At 38.1% G+C, this 12,609-nt stretch overlaps 1 protein-coding gene across 3 annotated transcripts in view; it reads right to left on the reverse strand.

The window, feature by feature from the left end:
* The window catches only part of LOC107554606 (adenylate cyclase type 2-like), a 45,417-nt gene that overhangs the window by 4,227 nt on the left and 28,581 nt on the right, over window positions 1-12,609 (reverse strand). Inside the window, exons 4-24 of one of the 3 annotated variants that reach the window (XM_016237169.1) lie at window positions 12,094-12,267; window positions 11,819-11,968; window positions 10,261-10,418; window positions 9,388-9,499; window positions 8,617-8,744; window positions 8,348-8,506; window positions 8,099-8,231; window positions 7,810-7,998; window positions 6,678-6,718; window positions 6,482-6,541; window positions 5,733-5,813; window positions 5,512-5,581; window positions 5,286-5,383; window positions 5,088-5,172; window positions 4,480-4,617; window positions 4,270-4,365; window positions 3,763-3,941; window positions 3,253-3,364; window positions 2,998-3,156; window positions 1,492-1,638; window positions 828-932 (exon numbers count right to left, since the gene is read on the reverse strand). In XM_016237169.1, the coding sequence (XP_016092655.1) occupies window positions 828-932; window positions 1,492-1,638; window positions 2,998-3,156; window positions 3,253-3,364; window positions 3,763-3,941; window positions 4,270-4,365; window positions 4,480-4,617; window positions 5,088-5,172; window positions 5,286-5,383; window positions 5,512-5,581; window positions 5,733-5,813; window positions 6,482-6,541; window positions 6,678-6,718; window positions 7,810-7,998; window positions 8,099-8,231; window positions 8,348-8,506; window positions 8,617-8,744; window positions 9,388-9,499; window positions 10,261-10,418; window positions 11,819-11,968; window positions 12,094-12,267 (2,574 nt within the window). Of the gene's footprint in view, window positions 1-827; window positions 933-1,491; window positions 1,639-2,952; window positions 3,157-3,252; window positions 3,365-3,762; window positions 3,942-4,269; window positions 4,366-4,479; window positions 4,618-5,087; window positions 5,173-5,285; window positions 5,384-5,511; window positions 5,582-5,732; window positions 5,814-6,481; window positions 6,542-6,677; window positions 6,719-7,809; window positions 7,999-8,098; window positions 8,232-8,347; window positions 8,507-8,616; window positions 8,745-9,387; window positions 9,500-10,260; window positions 10,419-11,818; window positions 11,969-12,093; window positions 12,268-12,609 lie in introns of all 3 variants that reach the window. The other 2 variants (XM_016237170.1, XM_016237171.1) reach the window with 2 other exon arrangements.

The raw sequence follows: 12,609 nt of genomic DNA on the forward strand, positions 1-12,609 counted from the left end.
AAAATTAATAAGTAATCATACTAATCAACCACTTAACTGTAATTTACAAAAATGTTTAACACCCTGTCTACACTCAAAGAAAGAGGAGTGTAAAACAAATTTTAAGTTTCAATGTAATAGAAATAGATCTTTTCTTCCATATTGTGATTGTTTGGGGTAAAATGAAGGACAGGGACTAGGTTCTATCCATCGTTGTAAATTATGATGGAGGCAGATCTGAATGTGAGCTTGCAGTCGACTGTAAGAAAGGGGCAGGGTTTAAGCTGACTAAACGATTGGAGATTTCCAGCATGCTTCACATGAGCATCGATGAATATTTACAATAAGATCAATAACATGTATTTAGAAAATTGATGTGAAGTTTAATTTGAAACATTACATTTAATGTGTGGATTGATCAGATTTATCTATTTAATTCACAAAAGGTTTTGCGATTCAGTTAAATTTCTTTCTTAGTAATTCTGAAGCTAAGCCTCAGGATATGCAAATGCCGCCATCACTGATTGGTGCACAGTGACAGACTGCAGGCTTTCCATTTAGTAGCTACCAAATGTCAAAAGTATGACAGCAAAAGCTGACAATTTAACACAAAATGAACTGGTTTCTAAACCTACAATTAGCATGAGAGAGCATCCTCCTTCACTTTTTCTTAAATATAATATACACAAGATACCCGAGAGGTAAAGACAGTTGAGAAATTAACGCAGTGTAATCGTTTATGCATTTTAAGAATGCATTTATTGAGATTTATGTGTTTGAATTCCCTTTGCTCTAGATGTTTATATAGTGGTATGGGGTGTCTTTGCATACACTATGTAGTGCAGTACCTGGCTGCTCTGTTCTGGAGGTCCACTCAGTCCCGCAGCAGCCATGTACGTGCTGCCGATGGTTTTAATCTTCTCCACACCACTGAACTTGGGCTTAGACAGCAACTGCAGGTAAGGAGAGGAGGCAAGGGCCAAGTGGATATCAGTGTTTCAGAGCAGTAGAAATCCATGCCATGTTATCTCACATTAAATGACAGAGAGAGTATGAGAGGATTCACACTGAAACTCAGCACTATCAATATGTGAAACCTGTATTTAGATCCCTCTCGGTGAACCAAATTGCTGCCAGAACTGTTGGCCTAAACTTTTGTGTGGTCAGTCAACCCAGAGCTTTGTTGTGGCAGTGATCACCAACAAGTCCTGGTTGTTTCTTGCTGAATCCTCAATCCAAAAGCAGCTCACACAAGTAAGCAGTTGAAGTGATATGAGTGTACATTTACACAACGGCTGCCTCATTTCATCAAATTACCCATGTGATAGCTGAGGTGACGTCCTTAGAACAAAGTATTTTGGATGTTGGCAGAGCACTATTCATATTCAATGAGTCATTCATTCATTCAATCATTCAGGGAATGTCAGAAGAAGAAAGACTGGAATAAGGAGATCACAGAAAAGCAGCACAAATGCATATGCTTTGAGACATGAGACATGACATCACTCTGACCTCATCAAAGTCGGCGATGATCTCATTGAGGAGCCTTAAACACTCCAGTCCTTCTTTATTTATGTCACACTCAGTGTAGAACTCTTTGAAGTCTGGCACCGAGGCAAACATCACACATACGCAGTCATATGACTTATAGTACAGGTCCTGGAGAAGAGGATCAGAAAGACACATGCAGCAAGAGCTCAATTCTTCTGTGTCGCAGTCATTCACATGGTACAACAGACAAAAAACAACAACAACAACAACAACAAAAAAAACGGTTTATGACAGGACATTCACAGACTATGTAAATACATGTGTAAAGGTATGAGGCATGATTGATTCATGACAAATTATGTGGGTGTTTTGAGTAACAAAAAGAACATTTTCACTAAATGCACTCAAAAATCAGAGAGGCACAAGACTAAATGTACTGAGACACATAAAAAACCTGCAAATTAGACAGTAAGAAAACAAAATGAAAAAGAAAATCTATAAATTGGTCTGTTGTTCAAAGGGTCAGTAAGATTTTTTTTTAAATAAATTAATAGTTTTATTCAGCAAGGACATTAAATTGATCAAAGGTCAGGTTTGAGTTAAAGACTTACATTGGTCCAAAAGAAAAAAAAAAACTATTTCTAAAAAGAATGAGGTTCTTTTGAACTTTCGATTTATCATAAAAAAATTGTGGGCACCAAATCTGCATATTAGAATGATTTCTGAAGGATTATGTGACACTGAAGACTTCTTCCAAAAACATAAAAAAATCTCACAGACCCGCAAAAGGGACCAGCAGTGTGTTAAATTAACATAAAAGTATTTCTGGACAGTGAGAAAAAGGAAATAAGACAAAACCATTGCACTTTTAGATAACTGTAATAATACGCTAACATTTCTTGTAAGAATGCAGATCAGGGAGGAATAAAAACCATTGTAAATAAAAAATAAAAAAATCACAATAATTAAATCAGGCCTAAGTTTTGAATCTCTCTTAATTATGGTATGGTATAGTATAGACTGTGGTAGAAAATGGTTGAGAGGTTGCTATAAAATACAGTGTGGGATTCTCTGTATAGTGCACACTGTGATCTTAGAGTATGATATTGGAATGGTATGGTGGAGTATTGCATGATATTATCTTCTGTGGTATATGGCAGTGTTTCCCAACCTTTTTTGTCTTACGTACTGCCACAGCCCAATCTATAAGGCTCTTACAAACATTCATCTTTCACACATTATTTTGTTTCCTTAAAAAGATCTGCAAAACCATGAAATTATTCAAAGTTAGTCATTTTAATGAATTAACATTTGTTTCTGTTTTAAATATTCAACAAAGCTAAATCAAAATCTTTCCAAGTGCCCTTTGGAACCGGCTTAGGTACCCATGGTTGGGAATCACTGGTATATGTCTGGTCTTGTATGGGAGACATGAGAGGGTGATATACAGACTCATCCCACCCATTCGAAGCCGGTTCCTACCTTGTATTTCCGGTTTAGTAAAGAGATAGTGGACAGCAGCCCCACCTCATTCTTTTTGTTCTCGCCCACGAAGAGAGCGGCCACGTGCGCAGGGAGAACATTCTCCAAAAGAAGACGGTTCAGGTTTTCGCACAGCTCGACTTCTTCCTTATCGGCCAGGTTCTTGTTCTTCAACAGGAAGTCCTGACGATAGCAGTAATCATTCTGAGAGGAAGAGAGAACGGACAGAGCAAGGATGGGCGTAACTCTCTGCCCTGACAGTATGGCATGTTTAAGGTGTGTGTGGTATGAGGTGTGTACCTGGTGGGATATGAGCAGCATGGTAATGAGGAAGAGTGTGATGTAGATGCAGCTCATGAGTTTTGGGTGCTTCATAAGTCCTGCTTTGAACACCATCAAACTGTCCTCCACACTACAAAAGACAAACACTGGACATGATTATACTAGAGATGCACCAATATTAAAATTCTGGCCAATACTGATAATTATTTCCATGTTAGGACTGATAAATTGCCAGTATTAAAAGTTTTTTCTATTTTATCTAAATAAATGTAAAATAAAACACTAAAATCAATTGTTTTAAAAGTCCCGTATGCATTTTTTATTGAAATCTACAAAAAATTGTCATCAGTGTTATTTCGCAATGTTAACAGTGTTATTCAAACATTATTAGATTAACTTTAAGTGAGTGTTAAAAGATGGCAAAGCTAATCTAAATGGAGGAGGGGGGGAAATAAGTATCTACAATTTAATATGCAATAATAAAAAATTATTTGACAATCAAATGCATGCGTGTTCGTGAGAGTGTACCTGCTGTGGTTGGTGTAGAGCAGGCAGCTGTAGCTGCTGAAGAGATTTTCCTGAGAGTAGAAGATGATTATGTAGGAAACGGTAGAGACGATGAAGAGGAAGACCACCTTCAGTTCCAAACTCACCCTCAAAAACACGCCACAGGCGATCAATGCCAATATACAGTTATATACAGAATACTGGAAAGACAAAATCATACAGAAACAAAAAGAGTCATATTTGTACAGTAGTGTCAACAGTTATAACTATCTCACAATCTCAAATCAGGGACATCAAACATCCTCATTCACAAAGATGAGAAATAAATAAAGAAAATAATGTAATAAATAATAATGCAAATAATTTGTTAGGGTTATAATCTGGAATTAGAGTATTCATAATTAGCTACATATAAAAACAATAGAAGTTTAGAGTATGTCTCCATGTAGCTATCCAAGTAAACGTGTGTGTGTGTGTGTGTGTGTGTGTGTGTGTGTGTGTGTGTGTGTTTGTGTGCTTGCTACTCACAGGCAAATATGGAAGGTCATCTACAAAAGGTAGATCGGGAACGGTGTTGTTATTTTGTCGCAAAGTGTCACATAAATTCTCTGGGGTTTTAAAATACTGTGGAGTGAAAAAGTTTGATGAGCAACAATGTTAAGAGGTGAACCTACTTTTGTAGTGCTTCAACAAAAACATATACCAACAATATTGTCTAAGCATTATAAAAAGCATTACAAAGTTGAACATGGCAATGATGACTATGACTGCGGTGGCCACGGTTGCCAATGGGAGGCGCAGAAAAGGTCTCTTAACCACTGCTTCTGAAAGAGCCGAGAGCCACGTACATGACTTTAACTTCTCCGGAAACATCCTCTGAGAAATAAAAAGGGAAAAGAAGGGAAAAAACAGCTGTTTAAAAAAAAGACAGAGCTGGATTTGACCTAAGCAAAAGCTCTCAAGGTTACAGAAGCCAGAATGTGTTGGAAAACGCAACAGTGTGTTTGAATGCATGGGGCAGAGAGGACACTGGGAGGAACACTGTATGCATGGGCGACTCACATGTCATGGTATGTATATGTATTTATGTTTGTGACACTGTAGCAAATGTCAGTCTGTTTTTCGTTATTTCACATTCCAGTACAAGTCAGTGACAACAATGGACACAGCAAATGACATTCTCCACATTACAGCACAGTGCACAGCAAGAGAGGCACTGCATGCTGCAGCATCTTTAAAACCACAGGGGTAGACCTTTATTGTGCTGGACACACAAACATACCCCAGAACCCATAGGACCAACTGAATGTCTGTGCTAAGGCAAAGGAAGGCAGTGGTGGTCTAACCTGTATATGACCTGCAAAACAGATGCACAGAGCCAAAAGCAGAACACACGCCAACACCGCAAACGCCAGCCCCAGCTTTTTACGCCTTTGAGAGAGAGACAAAGAGGGCAAATGGTTGTAACATATGAAGACACGTTCAGCACCAAAGTGTTAAATCGAGTCTGTCTATGGTGTTCAGCTTGTATTCATGACACTTACTGCTTGGTAACAAGCATTTGGATGATGAAGATGCATAAAAAGACGAAGGTGGCACAACCAATGTAGTATTTAAAGTTTGGCATCTCTATAGTCCTGTACTGAGAGAAGCACACACACATACTTTAATATTCATTTATTTGTGGTATTTGTTATTTTTTTAAATACACAGTGTATGAAACAATGAAATGTTAGGACATTTAAGTTAAGCCCACAGTAAGATATCTACCTGCTTTTCCAGGTCTATTTTAGTAAACCACAGTGTGAGGCCAGAGTTCTCTTCAGACTTTACCCACTGCCTGCACACACACATACACACACACACACACATACACACACACACAAAAAAAACTCTCTTCACTCGTTTTCATGCATACTAAATGTACAACTTTAACCAAACCGGGCTTAATTCCATCCAAAAATGATTTTATGTGCTTGTTTATGACTAACTTGCTGGAGCTCAAATCATTGATGGTGGTGGTCATCTTGTCGTAAAGTTCTTCATCAAACTTAGTCTTCTGTGATTTATTCCTACAGAGACAGCATACACAAATCATAGAGACAGAAACACACTTTGTACCCATGAAGTAACACATACACACACACACACACACACACACAATGCACATGTCTATATGTGCATGAGCACTGGGGAACAGGAAAGATGTTCATAACTGTTGTCATGCTGTTATTGAGTTATATTTGACTGCAGCCAGTTCAGGGGAAGCTTGGGTGAATATATGTGTGAAGTCTGTAGTTATAAGTGGCTTGACTTGACTAGTTTTGCAGTTAATGCTTTGTGTAGTTAAAGGATCTAAATAGATCTTTCTTTTTTTTGGAGAATTGAGATGGTGTTTGTATTTGTGTCTGTGCAAATATGTGTGAGGCAGGATGCCGTGTGTTAGTTTAATTCCCTGAGAGAGATTGCAAGTGTCCCCTTGCAATGTGCCTCAACACGGCTCAGGAAGGAAAATTCTGTTTCCTTTCTCTCTCTCTCTCTTTGCAAGCAGAAACACACAAGCTTTTCTAAGCCCAAAGTGCACTATAATCTGGAAACACACTACAGGTGTACTGCGGGAGTGCAGCTATGGTCATGCTAACCGTATAACCAGTTAGCAGTGGCTCATTGAGCGTTTGCATTGTTAGTGTTGAAACTACGGGCCCCATAGAGCTGGCTGAGCCAGTATGGCTCCACTCACTTATATATGCTCAAGGGAGGGGCAGGTAAAGACAAGGACTCCTCAAGAGACTCATCAAAGCTGTCAGAGAGCAACAGTGAGAAAGACAACTTCAACATCGCTGCTTCAGTCAGCAAGACCAGGCAATACACCTTGTTTTTTTCCCCCTTTGAGACACACACAAAACAGACACACAGATGACACAAACACAACTCACCTCTCTGTAATTTTGGTCGGTACTGATCTAAGAGGGATGTCCTAAAGGGAGAGACAAACTTAAGCATCGTTCATAGAGAGTTGCTGTCATCATCAACACATGATCTGCATACAAAGATCAGTTTTTGACCAAAAGACACCATTGAGTAGTCCAAATAATTATGTTTTCTGGCTCCATTTGATATATTTGTGTGAATAACAGAATTAATAGACTGGCATTTCGAACTGTTCAATCCATCACACAAAAGTCATTTATAAAAAGCGAATATAGCAAACAAATCAAATACACTACTTTCGTGCATTTGGTCCTTTTATGAAGCTTGACAGTCGTGGTCACAATGAAAAAAAAAAGATTCTCCTTTTATGTTCCACAAAAATAACAGCACACAGGTTTGGAACCCCATAACTTTGTGTAAATGTAATAATGAAAATATTACCCTATGACAGCATTACTTAAACACTGTCACCGCTTTTGAAGCATGGGTACTCTATCTACTGTATGTCTGTCAAAGAAAATGACGTTGAAAGTCATCTCGCTCACTAATGCACCTGATGAATAAATGACAGTACTTCAAATGCAAAAACAAAAGCACACACGTTTTTAACAGGTTGTTATGATGAAACAATATAATGGTAGAAGACAAGAAAAAAATAGTAAAATCTACTCAAATATTAAGAAGCCGAAAGTTGACATTATAAATCCTGACATTAAGACAAAGGTAACGTGCAACGGATGCTTCTGCAGATGCAAACATATGTTGGCCGCATGTATGTAGTAATTAATTGGGAAAATAACTGTAAAATGAAAGAACATCCCTTTTCAAAAAATATCAACTGTCCTGTATTCAACAATTTTTCTTTTATACAAACATTTTGGTTTTGGACGATCATTTTAAAATTTCACCGTTTAGTTGTTCACACGGTCTTGCATCTTTTCACTGTATGTAACACTTTTTATTTTTTATGCTGGGAATTTGCCAAAAAGGAGTTTTATCACACAGTTTGACGGACAAAATGGCAGATAACAACGAGGCTTATCAGCACAGTGATTTGATTGGCTGTTTGGGATGTCTGTCATTTTTCTGTCATGAGGTCAATTCTCATTTTTGAGCACTCATTCATGCGTTTCTGACCTTGCAACGACCCTTTCCATTGACCACAGCATCTGTGCTGAATTCCTCTCGGCTCTGCAGATGGGCAAAAGGTTTAACAGCCCCCCACGACTCCAGGAAGCGTGTCATACGCACAGATGCTCGCATCTTCAAACCATCACTCACACGAGGCTTGGTGACACTGGGAGCCATCAGTGATGAGTCTTTTGACTAAACATAAACACCACATCAACATGTTCAGATTCACATACAGTGACATATACTGTATGTGGCAGGCACACACTAATAATGTATGATTTAAAGTTTCTACCCGTGGGTCTATGACCAGGTACGTCTTGACGTTAAGCTCTTTGAGGTAGGGGTCTCTCAGGTGACCATTCCCCTCCTCCACCTCATACGCTTTGTTCAAGTGCTTCAGAGTCGCCTCTGTGATGTGAACTCGGCTAATGGAGAAAACGCAAATGTAGCATCTTATGGAGATGACATGACATTAATACGGACAGTACTCTGAATGCAGCTTAAAAAGTTCTTGATTGATAAGCGATTTTATTGTTCATACCCTGGTAATCCACCTGACTCCATATGATTGGCTAAGGTGACATCATGTGACCACACATCAAACTGCCATTTCCGTAAGCCAATCACACCGCAGAGGACATTTCCAGAGTGCACACCTACACGCATGTTTATATCCACACCTGTCGCCTCACGCACCTGCCTGCAAGTGATTAGGAAAATATTCAGCCTGTCATCTGCCACATATCTTGGCCAGTGCTAGGAAAAACACTATACGGAGAAATGCTGTGCTAATAATGATTAGAGACTTACTTGATGGCTTCACACATGTCCAGGCCCATTTTAACACAGTTTTTGGCATGATTTGGCAGGGAAACAGGGAGGCCAGACACACAGTAATAACAGTCACCAAGAATTTTTATCCGCATACACTCATTCTCCTACAGGGGAACACACACAAGCAGATACTAGTCATCTTCAAGGACAACTAATATGTACAATTCAGAGCACAAGTATCTAATTTATTAAATCACCAATGATATTTGATTTGTTTAGGCACCAAACTGACTGATAATAAGATTGAATTTTAATCAATTTCATTATATAATATATAATGAAAGTGCCATTCAAAAGTTTGGGGTCAGTTTAAAATACCTTAATTCAGCAAGGATACATTAAATTGATCAAAAGTTAAGAGTGAAGACCATTATGACGTTACAAAAGAATTCTATATGAAATAAATGCTGTTATTTTTAGACACTCTGTTCATCATGTTTCCACAAACATATTAAGCAGCAGAACTGTTTTCATCATTGATAATAATCAGAAATGTTTCTTGAGCATCACATCAGCATATTATTTCTGAAGGGTCATGTGACACTGAAGACTGGAGTAATGGCTGTTGAAATTCAGCTTTGCCATCACAGAAATAAATGACATTTTAAAACATATTCATGTAAATAAGTTATTTTAAATTGTATTAATATTTGCCAATATTACTATTTTTACTGTACTTTTGACCAAATAAATGTTGAGCATAAGCGCATAATTATATTGCATTAAGTCCTATATAGTTATACTTACTTTTGCAATCTGGTCAAATTTCCCAAAAAGTTCATTCAGCATGATCACAAGCTCCTTAGGAGAACAGTCACTGGCCAGACGTGTGAAACCCACTATGTCAGCATATAGGATGCTAGCAGAAAGCAGACAAAAAGAGACACACTTATGTGTTTTTGTAGGCAATTCTGGAACTGAAACAAAGGGGAAAACATGCTTGCTAGTTTGAATCTCAGGTCAGGTCAAATATGAAGAGGCGGCATTTAGAAGTTATGATTGTGCCGAGTATTTTTTAATGAGGAGAACAGAAGCAGCTCAGTGTCAGCTGTCTTAACGCCCAGAAAAGTATAAAAACTTCATAAACACAGCTCATGGAAATTAACCTTGAAGACCCAGCTGTTCTCAATGCTGACTACAGGACCAAACACACACACACACACAATCCATGTCATCACACTCCTAATGAACAAGTTCAAAAAGAGAGCAGGCCCCATGATTTTCGGCAGGTGAACAGCTCTCTATTGTTTGCTCACACACACAGGTGAGTGAATCTGTGTTCTATCTGAGCAGCTGTAATGGGAGACAAACAAGCCGTCTATCTAAATATAAACAGCTGCCTGAGAACCAAGCATTGTGAACATGGGACAAAGAATATTAATAGATGCACCCCATCCCCCATCTTCACTCTTGGGGTTGATGGGAAATAAAACTAATTAAATTAGTGGCCTCATGATGAGCACTCTGATAGTTGAGGCTAACAGACTGACCATTCATTCACTCTCAGGACTTGATTAATGAGGAAGGGTTAAATTAGTGCATGGAAACGCAGAACAACACACAGACAGCTCTAGATATGTATGACGATGTATATGTGTGTGTGAGCACACGACGTGTTACCTGACGTTCTCATGTCTCTTCACGTAAAGACTGTGGAAGTTGTTGTCACGGACCATACGCTGCTGTTCCTCTTTATCTTTACACTTGCAGCGCTCCATTATGGCCAACTTCATCTTCATGGAGATGTACACAGGAAGCACTGACTGTAAAAGGTTTTCCTACAGCACAAAAAACACATACACACATTTAAAGATAATGCCCGTGAAATCATCCTGTTTACTGTTAAAGTCTGTCTGTGAATTAAACATTTATTTTTTAACATATTATTTTCTTTAAATTCAATTCAATTCCTGTCTAATTTTGAGTGTCCTATTCTTTCTCAGTTTCAACTGTTGTTTGACTGTAACAGCTTAAGTGCCAACAGGCTAAGAGATCTGGACTATGAGAGGGTAATGGGAAACTAACAGATTATACGGTTTCATTCAGAAGAAGGATTTTACTGTGTCTTGTAAGGACACTATTGCCCAGTGTTTATAAATGTTTGTTTTAAGGATTCACCATTGTTTGTGAGATTTATTATTCTGAACATATACCGTCAGGGAGGTTAACAGCCAGTCATTAAACTCTACCCTGCTTTTCACTGCTCTCCATACAAGATGTCACTTCTTCGACAACACTCATAACAAACCAAGAAACAAAAAGAAGTTTAAAAACTATACAAAAAGTTAAGACTATTTCAGTAGAAACCTCCTTGATTCACTTTTCAATGTCTAATATACCCATCAGCTGTTAGATTTGAAGATGAATTAACCATTATATAAAATCATTATATAAAAAAAAAATCAAAAAATTTCAAGAGAAAATTTCCAAAGTCAATATTAAAAAGTTCATTTAAGGTGAAGGTTGTTTAAGCCTTATTTAGTTTGAATACATGAGCAGACTGAAGATAAATTCAAAGTTTGTTTTATTTAAAGAGAAATTAGCTTGAAAGCTACAGTATGGGGCTGCTAGAGTGTTGTGGGAAAGATGGACTTAAGACTAAAGTATACTTATGTTTTAAAGTGTACACTAGGGTATTCATACAATATGCATGGTGCAAATTTCAATTAGTGCATAGTACGTGCATATTTTACGTGCGCAGCCATTTTACTAAAGACGTGTACTCTTTATGCTCAGCTCACTTATGTGTGAAAATCAGTTATAACTTCTGGAGAGAAATAGCGCAGACACTGAACAAAGTTTAAACTTTCTAGTGCTACTGTATCTATTTCTAGTCTGTGTGTTCTGTCTGTGACCAACTGAGTTCGTGTACACTCACAAATGGAGGATACTTTGAAAGGCTGATTCGGCTGTACACCAAGTGTTCACATCAAAACTGAAGCACACTTAGGGCTTTTGTTACAGCTGAAAAATGTGGTCTCATTTAAAAAAAAACTTAACCCATGTTTGTACAATAACAAATTTGAAGTCACAAAAATTCTATAAAACAGATCATTTGATACTCTTGCATAACAGACATAAGTATGTATTTTTACACAGAGCATTATTTGCATTTGTTTCTCCTATATGTTTGCTTTGGCTGTGTCTCTGATTTGTTGGAGTGAAGTTGTATGAGCACCTGCTGTCTCTTCTCAATCTCCAGTTTCATGCGAATGCCAAGGCAGCGAAGAGTATCCTGAAATGTCTGCCTGAGAGTTTTCTCCATCAGAACCTTATGAAATGCACCAACCATATTTCCACAAACAAACACCACAGTATTTGATAGCAACTAGAGAGGGAGAGGGAGAGGAAAACTGACTTTTAACATTGAGATGTTACATCCTTTTCAGCTTCTTTTCATATAGGTTTGCTGAAGCTGTAAACCTTTCAACCAATCAGAAACCAGTCTTTTACCTGATTGGTGATGAGATGATTGGAGAGTTTGGAGGATACCTCGACCACTGTGAGGTGCACCGAAAGAACAATGATGTGAGACAGAGAGGAGATGATACTCAGGGTCACAGCGTAGCTCATTTGGAATGGTAGCATTGTGTAGACAATAATGATGATGAAGAGGAAGAAGGGCACCTGGAGAGAATAAGATGAAAGTATTAAATTACCGGTTACTGCCAATATTAAATGTCTCAATGCATGACAGAGAACACGTAAGAATGCTCCTTCTTTAAAGGGCACCTATTATGCCCCTTTTTACAAGATGTAATACAATTCTCAGATGACCCCAGAATGTGTCTGTGAAGTTTCAGCTCAAAATAGCCCACAGATCTTTTATTATATAATTTTTAAAATGACCATTTTAAGTGGAAGCAGAAACACGCTGTTTCCGTGCATGTATCTTTAAATGCAAATGAGTTGCTGTTCCCCGCCCACTTTTCCAGAATAGGGCTGTGCTTTTACAGCTCACACCTCAGA

Source organism: Sinocyclocheilus grahami, unplaced genomic scaffold (assembly GCF_001515645.1).
Source record: "Sinocyclocheilus grahami isolate Dianchi unplaced genomic scaffold, SAMN03320097.WGS_v1.1 scaffold508.1, whole genome shotgun sequence".
Lineage (NCBI taxonomy): Eukaryota > Metazoa > Chordata > Actinopteri > Cypriniformes > Cyprinidae > Sinocyclocheilus > Sinocyclocheilus grahami.